The sequence below is a fragment of the Chanodichthys erythropterus genome, chromosome 11 (assembly GCF_024489055.1).
Source record: "Chanodichthys erythropterus isolate Z2021 chromosome 11, ASM2448905v1, whole genome shotgun sequence".
In the NCBI taxonomy this organism is placed as follows: Eukaryota; Metazoa; Chordata; class Actinopteri; order Cypriniformes; family Xenocyprididae; genus Chanodichthys; species Chanodichthys erythropterus.
This window is the reverse complement of record NC_090231.1, coordinates 29,418,977-29,438,458: the sequence shown is the minus strand read 5'-3', so window position 1 is coordinate 29,438,458 and position 19,482 is coordinate 29,418,977. Positions and strand designations below refer to the sequence as shown.

Sequence of the window (19,482 nt, the reverse complement as noted above, 5' to 3'; positions counted from 1 at the left end):
TAAAGGCCCACTGAAGTGTTTTGGAATGCACAGCATTATTCAATGTGTTGACGTAATTTCAACTGAAACTGGAAGACAGGGCGATATATCGAACAGCCTTCATTCACATCAATGGAAAGCATATTTACACTGCACTATATAGAGAATAGGGAACGATTCAGACACTGTGCCATTCACCATGTAGAAACTAGTAAATGTGTGAACAAATGACCGATTTTAGCTGCAGCTTCAGTGTCTGTTGATAGTGTAAGAGGGGGCGGGACTTCAGATTCTTGAGAGCATTTGATTGGATAGAAGATTTGATGAGACGCTGAAGTGCGATGTGATGTCATGAAAATCCGTGATCCATAGAGACTATAAGTTTTGAATGCTTATATCTCCTAAATGTGAATTTTGTCATTGTTTTGGAACACAGCAGCTTACATATTCATACTAAAAGCAAAAAAAAATTAAATTTTGATTTCAGGGGGACTTTAACACAAAATCAAAGAAACTCCACAATATTCTGAGGAGCTTGTAATTTTTATTGTATTATTTACATTGCCACAGATTTTGGGCCTAGGCATCATCGCAACATGCATTCAGCCAAAGCCCACTTCTAATCGATCGCTAAACCTAGCCACCACAATCCTGCTCCCGCTGTAAGCCCGCATGCTTTCTCTCTCACGCACACAGACCTATCAACAATTCGCATACTATCACATACTACACTATAAATAATATTCAAAATTAGAATTATGTCGCAAATCATAGCATGTTGAAATGAGTATTCCAAAGATACCCGAATGGTCTACTTTTTCCAGATAGAATCCAAAGTGCAGATCCGTGCACACTCTAACAGCTAATATTGCCCACAACCCATTGCCCATTGGACGAGGATTCGATTAGAACTACAAACATGTATAGAAAGTGTTAAAAAAAACTACAAACATGGCAGATGGGCGAGACCAACGGTTATGTAGAGAAGTTCAAATAAAGGGTTTGAGTGATTAATTATCATTATCTAACAAAAATCCTGACAAAAAATGTTTATTCAATGTTATCCACATTTCATCTGCAACAGCATTTTAAACTTTTGTAGTGATACGTTTGGCCATCAACTTTTAAATGCATCATTATGCAAATTGAAAACACATGAGGAGAGTTCTCCGCGTGAACAACCCATGACTGGCAGATACGATACGGCAGGAAATTAAATTGAATGTGGAGGATTTTAACTGTGGCAAGATGATTGACAATGCAGTTTAAATGGTGACAGGATGCGAGTAACAAAGCGACAGAGCTGTCCGTTAAAGACGCAATTGGGACGCAGCATCTGACAGTGGGTGGCACTTATGGGACAGCAATGATTCAGCAGTTTCCATGGTTACCCCTGTAAACACAGCAAACTGTGCTACTTTCCTTGGGTGCATCTCAATCAGCTCCCTAGCTTCCTAGGTCGTGAATCAGTATATCGCATACACACATTCAGGCACTGGTAAAAACAGTAAAGGGCCCAGGCTCACTACACATTGGGACACTGATGACTCTTTCTATTGACATGACATCATCCTCATTGCCCTGACTACTGAACTACAGAGCTGATTGAGACGCACCGTGTTTCTGACACCCTTTGTTACAGAGAAAGGAAGTCAAACATGTTACACAACTTTTACAAGAGTTTTCAAACATTTGTTTTCACTTAAAAAAAATAAAAATCTGGACTCAAACATGCTAAAAAAGTTATCGGAATATGTTCTAATTCTTTTATATTGTTGAATATTTTAATTGTTCTTTTGCACTCTAAACTGTTTTACATTTGTTTACACATTTTGTGTATTCTTCAAAAGTATTCTTGTGTATTCTTCAACTATTATGTTTAAAGTTTTTTATATATATATATATATATATATATATATATATATATATATATATATATATATATATATATATATATAATTACTTGTTATTAGCTTTGTAAAGAGTCATTTTTTAATGGAACTTTTTTTTTTTACCTTTTAGATAATATATATATATAATCTTTTGCTTGTTTTATGTTTGTGTTTTATGTATTGTCATATATTTGATAGACTTTTATGGCTCATATAGTATACATAGATATACATAGATTTTTATATGATTTTTCTAATGCTAATGATTTTACTCATGTAGTAGAGATTTTTCAGCAAAGTTTTCTTCATGTTGATAATTTAGAGCCCTGAATTCATGTATTAAATATGATACAGTAGGCTTTACAGCAGGGGTCCTCAACTCTGGACATTAGCTGGACCAACCTAGATTAAATACACCTACCTGCAACTTTGTAGTAATCCTGAAGACCTTGATTAGCTTGTTCAAGTGGATCTTGAGGTCCAGAGTTGAGGACCCCTGCTTTACATGGTTAAGAGGACAACACTTAAGTCTATCTTTTTGTTTCTGTCTTTGTTCTCTTTTTATAAATTACAGATCCCAATGTTTCTTGAAGTTAGAAAAGTAATAAAAATGTTAGAAGAATGTTGTCTGTGGTATATATTCACTGCAAAGCAACATAAGAATGCTGCAAATTTTGAGAAAAGCCCCCGAAAATTCAGTCATTTTAGGAAATCGTGGTGAGACTCTTGGTGTTAATGCAGTGCACAACTCTCTTTAACATAAAATACCATGAAGAGCTCTATGATTTCCGCGATGCAGGAAACACGGACGGAATTACGGAATCCATTCACAAACTGAACTTACTATATAAAGCGGAAAGGCACCGAATTTTTTTGATAAATAAATCAAATGTAGCGCTGTACAATGAATCAAATCACGATATGGACTAAAGCTCAAAAAGACTGCTATTGAAATCTGAAGTCTGCATGTTCTGCTTCTGTGTGAATGAGTGCCAAGGTTTGGTCTACTACACACATACTGGATTTTTTCAGCATCTGCCATCTCACTATATGAGGACATGAAAACATTAACCTCATATGCAGAGATACTCTTAAGTTTACTTCATGAGGGTTTTATTTGATTAAACTATAGTCATGCACACACAGAAACTCAAAGGTCTTCACAGCAACCTATCAAAATAAAGTTTATTTTGAAGAAATTATAACAGAACTATTGCACGGTAGAGTGTATTTCAAGTAATAATTTGAATAATAATAATAATACAGTTTATTAAAACGGGACCTCAAAAGTCTTCATTACAAACTGCCATACTTATACTAACCCTAACTTATAGAAATTATGAAAGAAATGTATTACTATTGCACAGTAGAATGAAGACCACCAGAATCTTACCAGAAAAAAAATACAGATGAGACAGATTTTTGTTCATACTGCCCAACACTATTGTACAATCATTTGACTGTTTGATGTATGCACTGAAAAATGTAATGTATGCTGAAGTTTTGGCTTTGTTACATGACATTTACAATGAAATTAAGAGAGACCAGTGTTCAGTAATATTTATATTATATTATAGTATTTATTAATATTTCCTTTTAAATTTCCTTTTATTTTTATATTTTCATTTTTCATTTTAGTTTAAGTAATTTCTGTATTATTTATTATAGCATAAATGTATTTTTATTTCAATTTGTCATTTTAGTACGTAAACTTAATGCATTTAGTTGCCAAGGCAACATTTTAAGTTTATCTAATATTTAGATTTTATTTGTAAGCTTCATACTTAAAATGTTTTAGTTAATAATAACAACACTGAGAGAGACTAAAGTGTGTGTTTATGGTGCCAGTATTTATATGTGGTGTCGGTTTTTTTTGTGACCATATGAAACAATGACTTTACAGTTTTACAACTTCTTAGAAACATACTGTAGATTACTTCAGGTTTCAGAATAAATGCAGAGGCATTGCCATCCAGAGTCATATGATTACAAATGGCAAAATAGCTTCCTTAAAGTGATCTTCGCTAACCACTTTGTGGAAGGGAACCTTTGTGAAGAAATAGCATATAATATACACTAGTATTTAAGTACCTCAAATCTTTTTCATGGATTGATGCGGTCAACAAAGCGGCCATTTTGTGGGCTTCCATAAAATATTGTTTTCTTCTGATTGAATTCCAGTGGGTAAACAGTGTTAAAACAAGTCTCTTTATGTGTCCTCCTCTTTACAGGAAAATCGTTATAAAGTTCGGAAAGAAGAAGAGAAAGAAGACAGATTCCTCAGATGAGCTGTCTGATGATGACAGACCAACTCGACGATCCTCTAAAGATGATGATTCGGTGAGCTTTGGATTTGATCTATTCTTGATACAATTGATGACACTTTTATGCTGTCTTATGTAAACATCTAACAAGAAAAGGATTTGTAAATGATCATATCTGGGGCAGGTAGCACAAAACATGCACATTGTTGCTGAACTTCCTTTAAATTGCATAATGCAGTGGTGCTTCCTGCAGCATATGTATGTTCAGTACAAGAGCAAGAGAGCCTAAGATGATTACCATACCCTCAAATAATTTACTTATCTTTCTTCTGAAATGACTAACCTCTCATTCTCCTCACCCATGATATACCTCCCCACCATTCCAGATATAATTATCCTCTTTAAATACCTCCCATGTTAATTAAAGCAGTGTGATTTTGATGACTCCGTTACCCTGTTGGAGTTAATGCCACAGCCATGTGCATTTTGGGAAACACTGGGGTCTTGTGGCAGAGCGGGTGGCTCTTTATTTGGTCATCCTGAGATATTCTCATCCTCTCCATTTACTTTAACTCGTACGCATTTAGGTCGTGTTATATTTGGGAGGACATACACACTCTCTCTCTCTCTCTCTCTGCTCTGTACTAATTTATTAAAGGGCCCCTGATGGCCGTCTCTGATTCGCTGAGTAAAAAAATTAAATTGCATGCGCAGTGGTTCTTCTCTTCTTTTGTTTACTAAAAATAAAAAATTAAAATTAAAAGATCGCAAGAAGTCTCCTGGGGTAAATGTATCACTAATGTCATCTTTTGTGTAAAAATATTACAAATATTAAGCATCACAAATAATTACATTGAAAATTATGGGAAATGTTTCTTGAGCAACAAATCAGCATATTTGAATGATTTCTGAAGGATCGTGTGACACTGAAGACTGATGACACTGATGATAAATTCTGAAAATTCAGCTTTGCCATCACAAGAATAAATTGCATTTTAAAACATATTTAGATAGAAAAGAGTTATTTTAAATTGTAATAATATTTCACCATATTTCATAGTACTGTTTTACTGTATTTTTGGTTAAATAAATGCAGCCTTGGTGAGCTTGGTGAGTATTTTAAAAACATGAATATCAGCAACCCCAAAAGTTTGAACGGAAATATGTATATCACTGATCACTCAGAAAATTATCCAAACATACACTTGAAACCCCACTCACTTGTGTGTGTGTTTACAGAAGCGCCGTTCAAACCGGAAGGTCAAGAGGAAGAAGTATGAGGATGATGGCGAGGCTCGACTGTCTGATGAAGAAATGAAGGTCATCGTCAAAGCCAAGAAGGGCAATCCCAACGCTCACAAACAACCTGCAGTGCAACTGTTTGTGGTGAGAACACCGCAGTTAGCAGCACACAGACTTGTTTCTCATGCATTCTCAAGCAGTTCTCCGATCATGAATATAATAATTTGATATGTTTAGATGGAATAAAGACAGATGGAGAGAAAGAGCGAGAGAGAAGTTGTGTGTGTTTGAGTATATGTATAAAGAAACTCTGATCTTCATGTTATGAAGTTCATGTTATATTTATAGGAGAACCCAACTGAGGAAGATGCTGCTGTGGTTGATAAAATCATGGCATCTCGTGTAGTGAAAAATGAGGTAAGAGTTCCACAAACTCTGTTTTATTTAGTGTGTTTTTCTTTTTCATCTTTGAAATTCATGCAGTTTTTGGGGGGAAATAATGACCCTTTTTGCACCTGGTATAAGACATGACGGTAATGTGCCTCAAATGCACCTCCTGTGAGCAGCTGTGATCGGGTTTTGTCAGGGAAGGGTCTCTGGTTTTATGACTGCATACATCACACAACATGTTGATAAAGATAAAGCATAGGAAAAGGTAAAAAATACAGAAATTTTAGTGCACTGTTTTTCAGAAAAATGCTAGAATTTCAACCTTGCATCAGATGTGACATTTCTAGCAGAATTCTCATAATTATTTTAGTTATGTATCTGTTTTAACTTTAATGTTTGTGCTTTACATGATCATTAGCATACATTAAGACATCACTTAGATGCGGGTGCGGTGTAATCGCATTCTTTTTCAGCTACCTTTAAATGATCACTGTGTGTGTGTGTGTAATATTATTGTTATTCCTCATTCAACAGGTGTCTCCTGGAGTGATAGTAGAAATTGAAGAGTATTACGTCAAATACAAAAACTAGTAAGTTAATTATGCATTGCTTTTGTCAGCATTTCCAGTTCTCTCTTTTAGCTTTCAAGCTGAAAAAAGATTATTTTTCATCTTGTTAATGGCCAGGAGAGAGCTCAGAGAGCAATTTTGTCATGTGTTGATGAACACGCATAATTTAGCATGTGTAAGGAGCATTCAGTAATTATGTGAACGTGCGTGTGTTCTAGTTCGTATCTTCACTGTGAGTGGGCGACGGAGCAGCAGTTAGAGAAAGACAAGAGGATCCAGCAGAAAATCAAGCGCTTCAAGATCAAACAAGCACAGAAAGCACACTTCTTTGCTGATGTAAGAATGCCTGTGTTTGTTTGTAACTTCAGCAAACACTCACTAAAAAAATATTTTGTATGATGATTTGCAGGTTAAATGCCATGTCATTCGGTCATCTGACGATCATAATCACTGGGGAGACATGTTTACACATGGGGATTTATGTGTAATTATTAATGGTGTGTATGTGTGTGTTTAAGATTGAGGAGGACCCTTTTAATCCTGACTATGTAGAAGTGGACCGAGTTCTCGAGGTCTCATACTGTGAGGACAAGGACACCGGAGAGGTAGTGATTGTTTTGTGAATTGTATGTATGTTTGTTCATGAGGGCAGGCATTTTGTGCAAGTCTCAAACCTTTCTTTTTTTGTGTGTGTGTGTGTGTGTGTAGCCGGTGGTGTATTATCTGGTGAAATGGTGCTCATTGCCATATGAGGACAGCACATGGGAGCTGAAGGAAGATGTAGACCAGACAAAGATTGAAGAGTTCAAAAAGCTGCAGGCAGCAAAACCACACACCAACAGAGTGGTGAGACCAACTCTGTCTTGCTCTCTCTATATTATATTATATTATATTATATTATATTATATTATATTATATTATATTATATTATATTATATTATATTATATTATATTATATTATATTATATTATATTATATTATATTATATTATATTATATTATATTATATTATATTATATTATATTATATTATATTATATTATATTATATTATAATTGCCCCTGAGCACCAGAGACTTGAAACAACTCTTTAGCATGCTTGAAGTGTGCTCATTTGGATACATGCCTGATTATAACTCTTCTCTATCATTTGATGAATTACTGTAATAATTGTTCACAAACTTCCTTTTTGGGAAGCATATAATAAGCATCTTTAATTTATATAGATAGCGCCTTGTTAAAGTCTATTGCGGGTGGATGGTGCATAATTTTTGGTGCTACTGAATACTGAATTTTTCATGCTGTCTCTATCTCAGGAGCGTCCTCCAGCAAGTCACTGGAAGAAGCGGGAGCAATCCCGAGAGTATTGTAATGGAAACTGTCTCAGGGATTACCAGCTGGAGGGGGTCAACTGGCTTCTATTCAACTGGTACAACAGGTAAGTGAAGCTGACACACACATCCTTCTTCTTTAACTTTCCTCATATATGTGTTAAAAAAGATGGTGTACTTTTCGTCTGTAGACTGTAGGCTGTTCTTATGTTATATACTTGGTTTCTATATTCTGTTGCTTGTGTGTAGATTTGATAACAGAATGGCAGATAGACAAGATAGCAGTATTGTGAAAGTCTAGCCTCTCATTCAGACTTCAGACAGCATTTAGACCATCAGTGGGGTAATGAATTAATGAATTAAGTGACCCTACATTATGGGGACAAAAGATGGCAATATCTGAAATCCTAATCCTTGGGACATTTTTTTGGTCGTCACGGGGAAAACAGCTTATAAATCATGCTAAATTATGTTTTTTGAAAATGTAAAAATGCAAAAAAGTTTTCTGTGATGGTAGAGGGATAGAATATACAGTTTGTACAGTATAAAATCATTATGTTTATGGAATGTCCCCATAAAACATGAAAACACAATGTGTGTGTGTTTGTCATAGCACAACATTTCTACTGGACCTCTATATCAAGAAGGTCTAATGTTGTGTTTTCTTTCATTTTTGAATCAATTTGACACCTGCTCTTGTTAGCCTTGTATCTTATGTGAGGGAATATTAAAAAAGCAAAAATGTTAAAAAATAAATAAATAAAACTCTTTCTCAATTTTCAGGCGTAACTGTATTTTGGCGGATGAGATGGGTCTGGGAAAGACCATCCAGTCTATCACATTTCTGGATGAGATCTATCGCACAGGGATAAAGGGGCCGTTCCTCATCATCGCCCCTCTCTCTACCATCGCAAACTGGGAGAGAGAGTTCAGAACCTGGACGCACCTCAATGTCATTGTGTACCATGGCAGTGTGGTCAGCAGACAGATGCTTCAGCAGTATGAGATGTACTTCAGAGATGCGCAGGTGAGATTTCACACACAAATACATCAAGGCCAGCTTCACATTGATCTATACCTCTTAACTGTAATTCAAGGCTTTTGAATTGGTTGCCTTCTAGTATCATGTTTTGTAAAAGAGAAGGATAGAAGGGGGGAAGCTAGCCACAACTCAATTATTGTTATTTTATTCCTTTTCAATCTAAGTTTAATTATGAATTTGGCAGATTGTATCTCTGAGAATGTCCATATTGTAATGCTTGATAAAAAAAAAACAGGCATAACCACATGGTTAATATATATTATGCAGTTTTGTTGAATTTCCTGCAAAAATAACTGTATTATGATATATATACCATTTCCATGAAATAAAAATACCCATACCCTGATATATGATTTTGGTCATATCACTTACCCCTAATGACTGTATAATGGAGTACCATGCAAAACCTCAGGGAGCACAAAAACAACTTTGGAAAACGTTTGCCGGCATTTATTCTCTTTCTCTCCTACAGGGTCGTGTGATAAGAGGTGCTTACCGGTTTCAGGCAGTCATTACAACATTTGAGATGATTTTGGGAGGCTGTCCAGAACTTAATGCAATAGACTGGCGCTGTGTCATTATTGATGAAGCCCATCGACTCAAAAATAAGAACTGCAAGCTACTGGAAGGCTTCAAACTTATGAGTCTGGTACAAATGAGATGTTATTACACCTATATTTACACTTTATGACAGATGTCATCCTTCTTTTACCCTTTTTTTTACTCAATATCTGTTGACTTCTTTTCCCTTAGGAGCATAAGGTGTTGTTGACAGGCACTCCCCTACAAAACACGGTAGAGGAACTCTTTAGTCTGCTGCACTTCTTGGAGCCAACCCGCTTCCCTTCTGAAAACACCTTCATGCAGGAATTTGGAGACCTCAAGACTGAGGAGCAGGTGCTGAATTTGTATATACTTTTATATATTACTGTGTTTGAATTAATATGTATGTTCTGTATATCTTAACTCTGCTCCATTGGTATATGTGTGCACATGTAGGTCCAGAAACTCCAGGCCATCCTGAAACCGATGATGCTGCGTCGTCTTAAGGAAGACGTGGAAAAGAAGTTGGCCCCTAAAGAGGAGACCATCATCGAAGTGGAGCTCACCAACATCCAGAAGAAATACTACCGCGCCATACTAGAGAAGAACTTCTCATTCCTTGCTAAAGGAGCTGGCCAAGCCAATGTTCCAAACCTGCTCAACACCATGATGGAACTGCGGAAATGCTGCAACCATCCCTACCTCATCAAAGGTACAACCACACAAAACCTCACTTAGCTTGTCTTTGACAGTCTAGCACAGTGGTCTCAAACTGCCGGCCCGCGGGCCATTTACGGCCCGCCTTCCCCCTCCACCCGGCCCGCAACTGATCTCAAAAATAAAACATAATCTAGCCCGCTAAATTATTATTATTTTATTATTGTTCTCTAGTTGTCTCATACCATATTCCACATGCAAAGAAAAAGTCGCCGTTCTAAGGGGTCATTCACAGATATGGCGTCACATAAGCGGGCGCGCCACTTTCTCCTTCTTTCCAAAGCGCTTACGCTCCCGTGGCGTCTGTCGTTGCTATGGAACCATGAACTGCGCTCTCCACGATAACGAAGTTTCAGCAAAAGAAAAATTGATTTCTAGTCCTTGCATTAGTTCTACTACTATATATATTTATGGAGAAATAAAATATTAAAATAAAATATTGGATGAGAACTAAAAACCCGCCCTGTACAGCTGTGATCGGCTGAGCTATCGGTGTTGTTAAGGAAAGGCCGAAGCTCATCGGTCCTTGTCACATGAAAAGTTGAGATGTTTTCATCTCGCCGCGGCATAGGCGTGCCTGGAAAAAAGAGCGCGCCACACCACATGCACGTCGCGACCGCGCCGCATCTATTATGAGCGCGTTTTCTAAATTACAGTAAAAGCACTCGCGCAAGTCGCGAGCGTCGATTTTAAACCACCGAAACGCGTCCGATGCTCGTCAAACGGCATGTTGGACAAATGTGGCTCAGCGCTGTGAGCAGAAGCGTTGCTAGGTGTCTGGAAAGAAATATAATAGTGTACAAATGTATTCAGGGATTGCATTTGTTCAGTGTGGTTCAGTGCAAGATTTTGATGCTCTTTAAGCTAAAATAAAGTAAGGGAAAATATTTGCACTAACTGTTAATACTGTATGTAACAATGATAGAGACACTGCTGTTTACATTTTTTAAGTATGGCAAAAATATTTTAGGCAAGGTAATACAAAGTGCTTTACATAAAGAAGAACCAAATACATAAGCGGATCTAAATTTTAGAAATTCAATTTGAAGTAAATGAAAAATAATTAAGTACATTTTCAGAAATTTTGCGCTTTCTTGTACTTGAATATTAAAATGGCCCTCATATGAGGTGTCAATCACAGAAACGGCCCCCAGCCAATTTGAGTTTGAGACTCCTGGTCTAGCACAAAACCTCTTAGGATCCTATCAAAACCAACACACCTGCATTAGGCAAGGTCCTAATAAGTCTCTCGCTCTCTCTTTTGCTTCCAGGGGCTGAGGAGAAGATCTTGGAGGACTTCAAGGAGGTGTACAGTCCCACAGCAGTAGATTTCCACCTGCAGGCTATGATTCAGTCGGCAGGTAAACTCGTTCTCATTGACAAGCTGCTCCCCAAGATGAAGGCTGGTGGACACAAAGTGCTCATCTTCTCTCAGATGGTGCGCTGCTTGGACATCCTGGAAGACTACCTCATCCAGAGAAGGTGGGAATCAAAAACAGAAAGTTTACATAATCCTAAAAGCACAAAAAAAATTTTATGCTCTTTTGTTGTTCACACAGAGTTCATGGGGTTTAATACATTTTGTGATGTTCTGCTCTACTGTATTTGTTTTAGATGCTTACAAGGTATATATGCAGTTTTAACATGTAGCTTAATCTTCTTTTTTGGCAGGAGTTCAATGCCACAGTTTGCTTACCCCAGTTTGAGTTGTGTTCACGTGTTCCTTATCTTGCTAGGCCTGTATACAGAGCTCTCTGCTGTTGAACCTTCTTGCACCACTGATATCACGTGACAGTTCTTTGCAGTGGCTAGGATTGGTTTCTTTTCTAAGGAAGAAATTAAGTCTCATTCATTTTTTTCTCTTGCCTCAGCTTGTCTTTGACAGTCTAGCATTGTGTACAGTGTGCCATTTGTAAATAAAGTGTTGTGTATGTTGGCTGATGCAGCTAGGGTGCAGCAGGACACAGACACTCCAGGGATCTCACATCAGGCATACAGTCCCAGAGGCACAGCTCTGCCCAAAGTAGGTCAGAGAAAGCAGGAAGTAGCAGGGAAAAATAGGAGATGGTTACTGTGAATAAAAAGAGAGGAATAGATAAAAGGACATGAGTGGTAAGAATGAAAGAAAGAGTGAGTGAAAGGGCGAAGAGGGATAGGAAAGAGTTTTAGGAGTGAGCTAGGGACATACTGCTGCAACGTTGTTTTTGGATAAACATTAGAGATGCTGTCGATTTGGCTTAACTTGTGTTAAACCTGGAATATTCGGTTAACGCATTCAGTTCTTTTAGTAAAGACAAAACAATGACACTCAAATATATAGGATCGTATGAATGTGTTGATACAAATATGTATAGTAGTGTATATGTGCTATATATACAACCGTTCAAAAGTTTGGTGTCAGTATTTATTTATTTATTTATTTATTTTTAATTAATATTATTATTTCAGCGATTAAACAATAAATTGATCAAAAATGACAGTAAACACATTTATAATGTTACAGAAGATTTCTATATTAAATAAATGCTGTTCTTTTAAACTTTTTATTCAACAAGGAATCCTGAAAAAAATATCACGGTTTCCACAAAAATATTAAGCAGCACAATTGTTTTCAACATTTGTTAATAATAAAAAATGATTCTTGAACAGCAAATCGGCATATTATACTGATTTCTGAAGGATCGTGTGACGCTGAAGATTGGAGTAATGGCTGCAGAAAATTCAACTTTGCCACCACAGGAATAAATTACATTTTAAAACACAAAACTGTGTAAATTGTAATAATATTTCACAATAATTATGTTTGTACTATATTTTTGACCAAACAAATGCAGCCTTGGTTGAGGATAAGAGACTTATTTCAAAAACATTAAAAAACTGTAAAAAAACCAACCTCAAACTTGAACGCTAGTGTATCATTGTGTGATGTTTTTGCACCTACTGTGTGGAAGTGCTCAGTAATTGATCTGTAATTTATAATTTAAACCGACCTTTTTTAGATACCTCTACGAGCGGATAGACGGTCGTGTACGTGGGAACCTCCGCCAAGCAGCAATAGACCGTTTCAGTAAACCGGACTCCGATCGATTCGTCTTCCTGCTGTGTACACGAGCAGGTGGGCTCGGTATTAACCTGACAGCTGCTGACACCTGTATCATCTTTGACTCTGACTGGAACCCACAGAACGACCTGCAGGTACACACACACACACACACACACACACAATTGATAATAAAACAGCTTTGTAGATATTTCTTTTGGCTCACCTTTCTTTTTTTTTCCACTTGCTTGTTCCACAGGCTCAGGCTCGCTGCCACAGGATTGGTCAGAATAAAGCTGTTAAAGTATATCGACTAATCACACGTAACTCATATGAGCGAGAGATGTTCGATAGAGCCAGTCTAAAGCTGGGATTGGATAAAGCAGTGCTTCAGAGCATGAGTGGACGGGACAACAGTGTAGGAGGAGGAGGGGTAAGTCGTCAAACCTTACCCGTGTACCAAGGTTTTCTCTAGTCCTCGATGTGGTTCTCTACATAGAGATTTGCATGATGGATGGTTTAGACAGGATCTAGACAGTTTTTTTTGTAAAATATACAATAAAATATACTGTATTGGTCTCATTCTCTTTCCTTCTCCATCCTTATAGCAGATGCAGCAGCAGCTCTCTAAGAAGGAAATTGAGGACCTTCTGCGTCGTGGAGCTTATGGTGCCATAATGGATGAAGAAGACGAGGGGGCTAAATTTTGTGAAGAGGACATTGACCAAATCTTGCAACGCAGAACCAAGACCATCACTATTGAATCTGAGGGTCGGGGCTCCACCTTTGCCAAGGTCAGCTTCCTTCTTTTGTCTTTTATTTCTTATATGTTTAAAAGTATTGATCATAATGTTTTCTTACACTTTCTTTTATGAAAGCAATTTTCAAACATTCATGCTAAGGCTGCACAAATTAAAATTAAAATGACATTTGAAAATGAAGAAATTAAGACACATAAGTAGTGTAATTTTACATTTGTACTATAAAATTAAAACTTGAATCATTCTAGAATGATAATTTTAGAAAAAAAATAATTCAAAGAAATCCTGTTTTTTCATATCACAGTATTTATCACAAAAAAAAAAATCTACATTTTATTTTTTTCAATATTGTGCAGCCTTTTTTTTATGTGTGTCAATGCCGTCAATATCTGCTTCTTTTTTTTTTTACCTGTAAGGGAAACATTAGAGACATTGTTTAACATTTATTTTTGCACAGGCCAGTTTTGTAGCTTCAGGGAACAGAACAGACATATCTCTGGATGACCCCAACTTCTGGGACAAGTGGGCCAAGAAAGCAGAGATTGACATGGATACAATCAATGGCAGAGTAAGTTATACATGCTGTATGAATTTAAAGTTTCACAGTAGAGCAGAGGCTGATCAGGTCAAAGTGTGTATGTATGCAAATACTCTCTAGTGCCAGGATTAATTTGAGAACTTCAGTTTGCCTGGACATCTGTGTTTAAAAAAAAAAAAAAAAAAAATCAAGTTATGGAAAGCTGCTTTGAGTATCAATGGCTAATGAGAAAACCCCCAGAAATGAGGTTTTGAGAAGAGAGGCTTTGCTATAAGAGATGACAGGAGGCTGGCTAACATGATTGGGGTTTAATGTAATGTAGTTTCCGAAATAACTCAATCATTGTTTTCTGTGGGCTCTTTTGTATTTTAGTTGTAAGTGCTGTACTTGAGAAAGTGATTGAAAGCAAACATCGGTTTTAGTGAATGCGGTTGGTGTTGTTTAAATGCTTAGCACAGCTCTCTTTAAAGGTGGGTCAGTGGTTCTGTTTTCAATTGTGTCTTTTGATGTGGTTTTGCTACAGAACAGTCTGGTGATCGACACCCCTCGGGTCAGGAAACAGACCCGGCCGTTCAGCGCCACTAAGGATGAGCTGGCCGAGCTCTCTGAAGGGGAGAGCAGCGGAGACGACAAACCCAAACTACGCCGGCCACATGACCGCCTCAACAGCTATGGCCGCACAGAGTGCTTCAGGGTGGAGAAAAATCTGTTGGTGTATGGGTGAGTGATGGCTAGTGGTCTATTGATATGGGTTTTGGTGATTTGTGTATGGCTGTACAGAAACTGTATGCGCCACTGTTGGGGTCTCTTTACTCTTGGGGTCAGTAAGATGTCCCATATGCTTACCAAGGCTGCATTTATTTGATCAAAAATACAGTGAAATCAATAATATTGTGAAATATTATTATAATATAAAACAACTGTTTTCTGTTTTAATATATTTTTAAATGTCATTTGTTCCTGGCAAAACTGAATTTTCAGCATCATTACTCAAGTGTTCAGTGTCACATGATCCTTCAGAAATCATTCCCAAATGCTGATTTGGTGTTCAAGAAACCATCAATAATATTTGAAACAGTTATGCTGCTTAATATTTTTGTGGAAACCATGTTAAAAAAAAAATATATAATTTTTTTCAGGATTCTTTGATGAATCGAATGTAAAAAAAAAAAAAAAAAATAGAAATATTTTGTAACATTTCAAATGACTTCACTGTCACTTTTTGATCAATTTAATATGTTCTTTATAAATAAAAGTTTAATTGTTAAAAGAAAAATCTTACACACCCCAAGCTTTTTCCAAATTATTATGCATGTGACATATCAGTAGGATTTCAGTACAATAAACGTTTAGATTTTAGTTTTTCAAAGAAAGTGTTTGTTTGTTTTATTTCTCCATATCTTTTTAGGTAACTGGTATCAATCTCAGACAGGTTTGTTAAATAGTTTGCCAGGTCTTAGGTAAATGGAAACCCTACTTAAAGAGGTTGTTCCACATTATTAAGCAAGTCACAGTTCTCATGCAATATGGGGAGGAATAAAGATGAAAAGCATGAAATGGTGCAATGTTATGCAGAATGCATGAAAACAACTAATCTGTGAAAACTGAATGGAGATTATGGAACTATCATAAGATTTGTGAGTAATTTACAGCACAAGAAAACTCGGTCAGATAAAGGCCTATTAAGGAAAGTTTCTGTCAAAAAAAAAAATAGTTGTATTAAAAGGACAGCTATAAAAAAGCCACTGTTGAGCAGCAAACAGGTATTTGAAGCTGCTGTTGTCTCTGGAGTCTCAAGAAGCTCTTCATTCAGGCTGGCAGTTATGCTTAAAGTTGCATTTCGGCCTCTAACCAAAGCTCACAAAGAGAAACGTTTACAGTGGGTGTAATACACTAAGGGTCAATACACTTTATACCAAATATGCAAATATAGGAAGTGAGACTCTTCTCAGGCAGAGTTCATCACACTAATGATGGAATGATGGACCATTGAATTTGTTTATGTGGTCGTAGGTGGGGCCGCTGGAAGGACATCCTGGCTCATGGCCGCTTTAAGCGACAGCTGAGTGAGCGTGACGTAGAGTCTATATGCAGGGCTCTCCTGGCATACTGCCTCGTGCATTACCGTGGAGACGACAAAATCAAGAGCTTCATGTGGGATCTAATCGCTCCCACGGAGGATGGCAGGACCAAGGAACTTCAGAACCATTTGGGTATGAGGACTGAAGCGTTGTTATAAATTAATTTAGCTTTTGCATTTTGATTAGGTCAGAAGAATAAATAATGTCTGTTTGTAACACACGTGACGTTATTTACAGTTTTGAATTTGACTGAATGTGCACAGGATTATCGACTCCAGTACCGCGAGGCAGAAAGGGAAAGAAGATGAAGACTCAGTCAAGCTCATTTGACATCCAGAAGGCAGAGTGGATCCGAAAACACAACCCAGAACACATGTTGTCTGATGATGGGTACAAGAAACACTTGAAACACCACTGCAACAAGTGAGTATTGCATAGTCTTCAGTGTCACATGATCCTTCAGAAATTATACTAATAAGCTGATTCGATGCACAAGAAATTGAAAACACTGCCAAATATTTTTTGTGAAAAACATGATAAATATTTTTCAGGATTAATGAAAGTTCAAAAGAACAGCATTTGTTTAATTTGTTTCAATTTAATGCATCCTTGCTAAATAAAGTATTAATTAAAAAAAAAAAAAAATCTTTGAACAGTACTGTAAATGCACTTCTGTGCACGATCTGATGTAATATTCACTGCATTATGGCTCATGTTAATAGGTGTTAACATGTATAGCAATGACAAAGCGACCAGAAGTCATTCGTATTCAGTGAAAGTTGCTGTTTTTGTTGACAACTGTTGTCATTGCAGTGTAGGCATGTCCGATTGATCCTTTTTTAATCAGATTTTCAAAAGTTATGGCTTGTTGTGCAGCTCACCAATAAAGTTAAGCTATCCAGCAACAGTAAAGCCCACTTTCAACCACACAGCCACTTGTCTACATGTGAATGCCTTAATAGATGTATATCTGATGCTCTGGAGGAAATGTGTGATGCAATGATAAAAGGGGATCTCCCATTTTAGCTCACACTAATGGCCACGCTCACACACTGGTTTAGGGGTTTTTCACCTAGGGAGGGAGAAAAGAGAGGTTGTTTCAGGTCACGCTCTTTAGCTCTTAATGCTTAAGTTGTCAAAGTCATGACCGAAACTGCTGGTGAATCTGCCTGGCTGTGCTAAGTTCTCACTCTTTCTCCATTTGTTTGTCACAAATGCTTATAAATACATTCACTAGAAAGCAGAAGATGTACATCATGTGCACTGTACATAATTTCATGCTGTAAATCAGGCTGTGCAATTGTGCTCTGATAATTGGACTGTTCTGGACCAGGATGTGTGTGTGGAGGGTGTTTATTACTGTATGGCTGGTTTTGCATTCAGGGCTTTCTGCCATTGGAGAAAGTTCCCCATTGTTTAGTAAGCTGTTCTGTTTAACTCTCTCACACACACACACACAAGTGATGACCTGGGACACAGCTGTCAGCTTTGCATGCATCTGCAGTTTCCCTCGGGCCTGGTATGCCACTAATGTTAGGGTGAAAGTGTGAGTTTTAGAATGATAGAGGATGAATTATCTCTCATTTCACAGTGATCATATGGATACATATGAATAAGCTTGAATGTAAAGTTCTAAAAAGTCAAGCTGAAAAATTAAGTGATGCAGTTGTCCACCTGAAATAAAGGTTTTTGAACATTCACATTGCCAAAATTCACTGTCATTGTCATTCGTGTTCTCAGAAAAACAGCAACTGGCATTAAAAAGGAATGCCTTCTGGTCAACACTTTAACACTCATTAACACCAGCCATATGGCAGTGCATGTTACATCAGATTGTACACATAAGCACATTTACACTAGTGTTAAAAAGTTTGGGGTCTGTAAGATTTTTTTAATGTTCGTGAAAGAAGTCTCTTATGCTCACCAAGGCTTGCATTTAATGAAAAATATAAAAGTAACATTGTTAAATATTATTACAATTTAAAATACTTGTTTTCTATTTTAATATATTTTAAAATGCAGTTTATTTCGATGATGGCAAAGCTGAATTTTCAGCAGCGATTTCTATCACTATTAATTATTAATTTTGATTAATAGAAAGTTCAAAGGAACAGCATTTATTAGAAATAGAAAACTTTTGTAAAATTATAAATGACTTTACTGTCACTTTTGATCAATTTAATGCATCTATGCTGTATAAAGCTATAAATTTCTTCCAAAAAAATATATTGTATAATTTTGTATATTTATGTGTATAGAATTAGATACATCATTCACTTACATCATTATCTGTCTCCAATATAATTAACTTCTTATTGTATAAATGCAAAAGTCTCTTAAAATTGATTGGAAAACGTAGAATTTAACCTTAATGTTCAGATAACATTAATGTGTTTCAAATTCACTCAGTGCTACACTAACAGTTGCCGCCATGATTCCCGAGGTGTTATAGACTCCCTGTGGAAGTCTCCGGTTATAGTACTTTTTAGCAAAGGAAGCTCTTTATAGACAGCGCTAACATGCAGTAATACTGTGTATGAGACTGTACAGTAATGCTCAGCTGCCCCATGACGGGATATGGACAGTCTTGCATTAATTTAACTGCATATGAGAACAAACTCTTTATTTACTGGTGAACTCGTTGTGGGTTTCTCTGTGCATGAGTGCACTTTGACCTCAATCTCTCTGTGTCTCTGTCTGGTAGGGTGCTGTTGAGGGTCAGGATGCTGTATTATCTGAAACAAGAGGTGATTGGAGCACAGTGCCAAAAAGTGCTGGATGGGATAGATGCCAGGTAAGCATTGCCATGGACCCTTATTACTTAACTAGTCTGGGAAATGAAAACTGGGGAGGGTGTTCTGCATTTGTAGTTCCAATATTGGTAGAAGTAGCAGTATGGGAGGGACTAGACAAATATAAGAAATTGAATTATTAGTATTTTGATTGTTTTTTTACATGCTGGTAATTTGCATTTCATTTTAACCTAATAAAATTGATCAAAATTTAGAAGACGTTCACGTATCATAGATCCCTTTAGATTTTAGGATTATAAATACTGTAGGTGCTCTTTGAACTGCTCCAGTATTAGTCAGTTTA

General features: G+C 36.8%; 1 protein-coding gene across 9 annotated transcripts in view; it reads left to right on the top strand.

Annotated features, from left to right (window-relative positions):
• chd9 (chromodomain helicase DNA binding protein 9) overlaps positions 1-19,482 on the top strand; it is an 83,598-nt gene that overhangs the window by 48,914 nt on the left and 15,202 nt on the right. For 8 of the 9 annotated variants that reach the window (XM_067402292.1, XM_067402293.1, XM_067402288.1 and 5 more), the window contains 21 exons: positions 4,103-4,211; positions 5,375-5,521; positions 5,726-5,794; positions 6,302-6,357; positions 6,555-6,672; positions 6,855-6,941; positions 7,045-7,182; positions 7,650-7,771; positions 8,448-8,691; positions 9,179-9,355; positions 9,460-9,603; positions 9,706-9,961; positions 11,238-11,448; positions 12,966-13,161; positions 13,266-13,439; positions 13,615-13,800; positions 14,225-14,335; positions 14,829-15,025; positions 16,319-16,518; positions 16,650-16,809; positions 19,091-19,180. In XM_067402292.1, coding sequence (XP_067258393.1) covers positions 4,103-4,211; positions 5,375-5,521; positions 5,726-5,794; positions 6,302-6,357; positions 6,555-6,672; positions 6,855-6,941; positions 7,045-7,182; positions 7,650-7,771; positions 8,448-8,691; positions 9,179-9,355; positions 9,460-9,603; positions 9,706-9,961; positions 11,238-11,448; positions 12,966-13,161; positions 13,266-13,439; positions 13,615-13,800; positions 14,225-14,335; positions 14,829-15,025; positions 16,319-16,518; positions 16,650-16,809; positions 19,091-19,180 — 3,192 coding nt within the window. The remainder of the gene's footprint in view (positions 1-4,102; positions 4,212-5,374; positions 5,522-5,725; positions 5,795-6,301; positions 6,358-6,554; positions 6,673-6,854; positions 6,942-7,044; positions 7,183-7,649; positions 7,772-8,447; positions 8,692-9,178; positions 9,356-9,459; positions 9,604-9,705; positions 9,962-11,237; positions 11,449-12,965; positions 13,162-13,265; positions 13,440-13,614; positions 13,801-14,224; positions 14,336-14,828; positions 15,026-16,318; positions 16,519-16,649; positions 16,810-19,090; positions 19,181-19,482) is intronic. The other variant, XM_067402291.1, reaches the window with a different exon arrangement.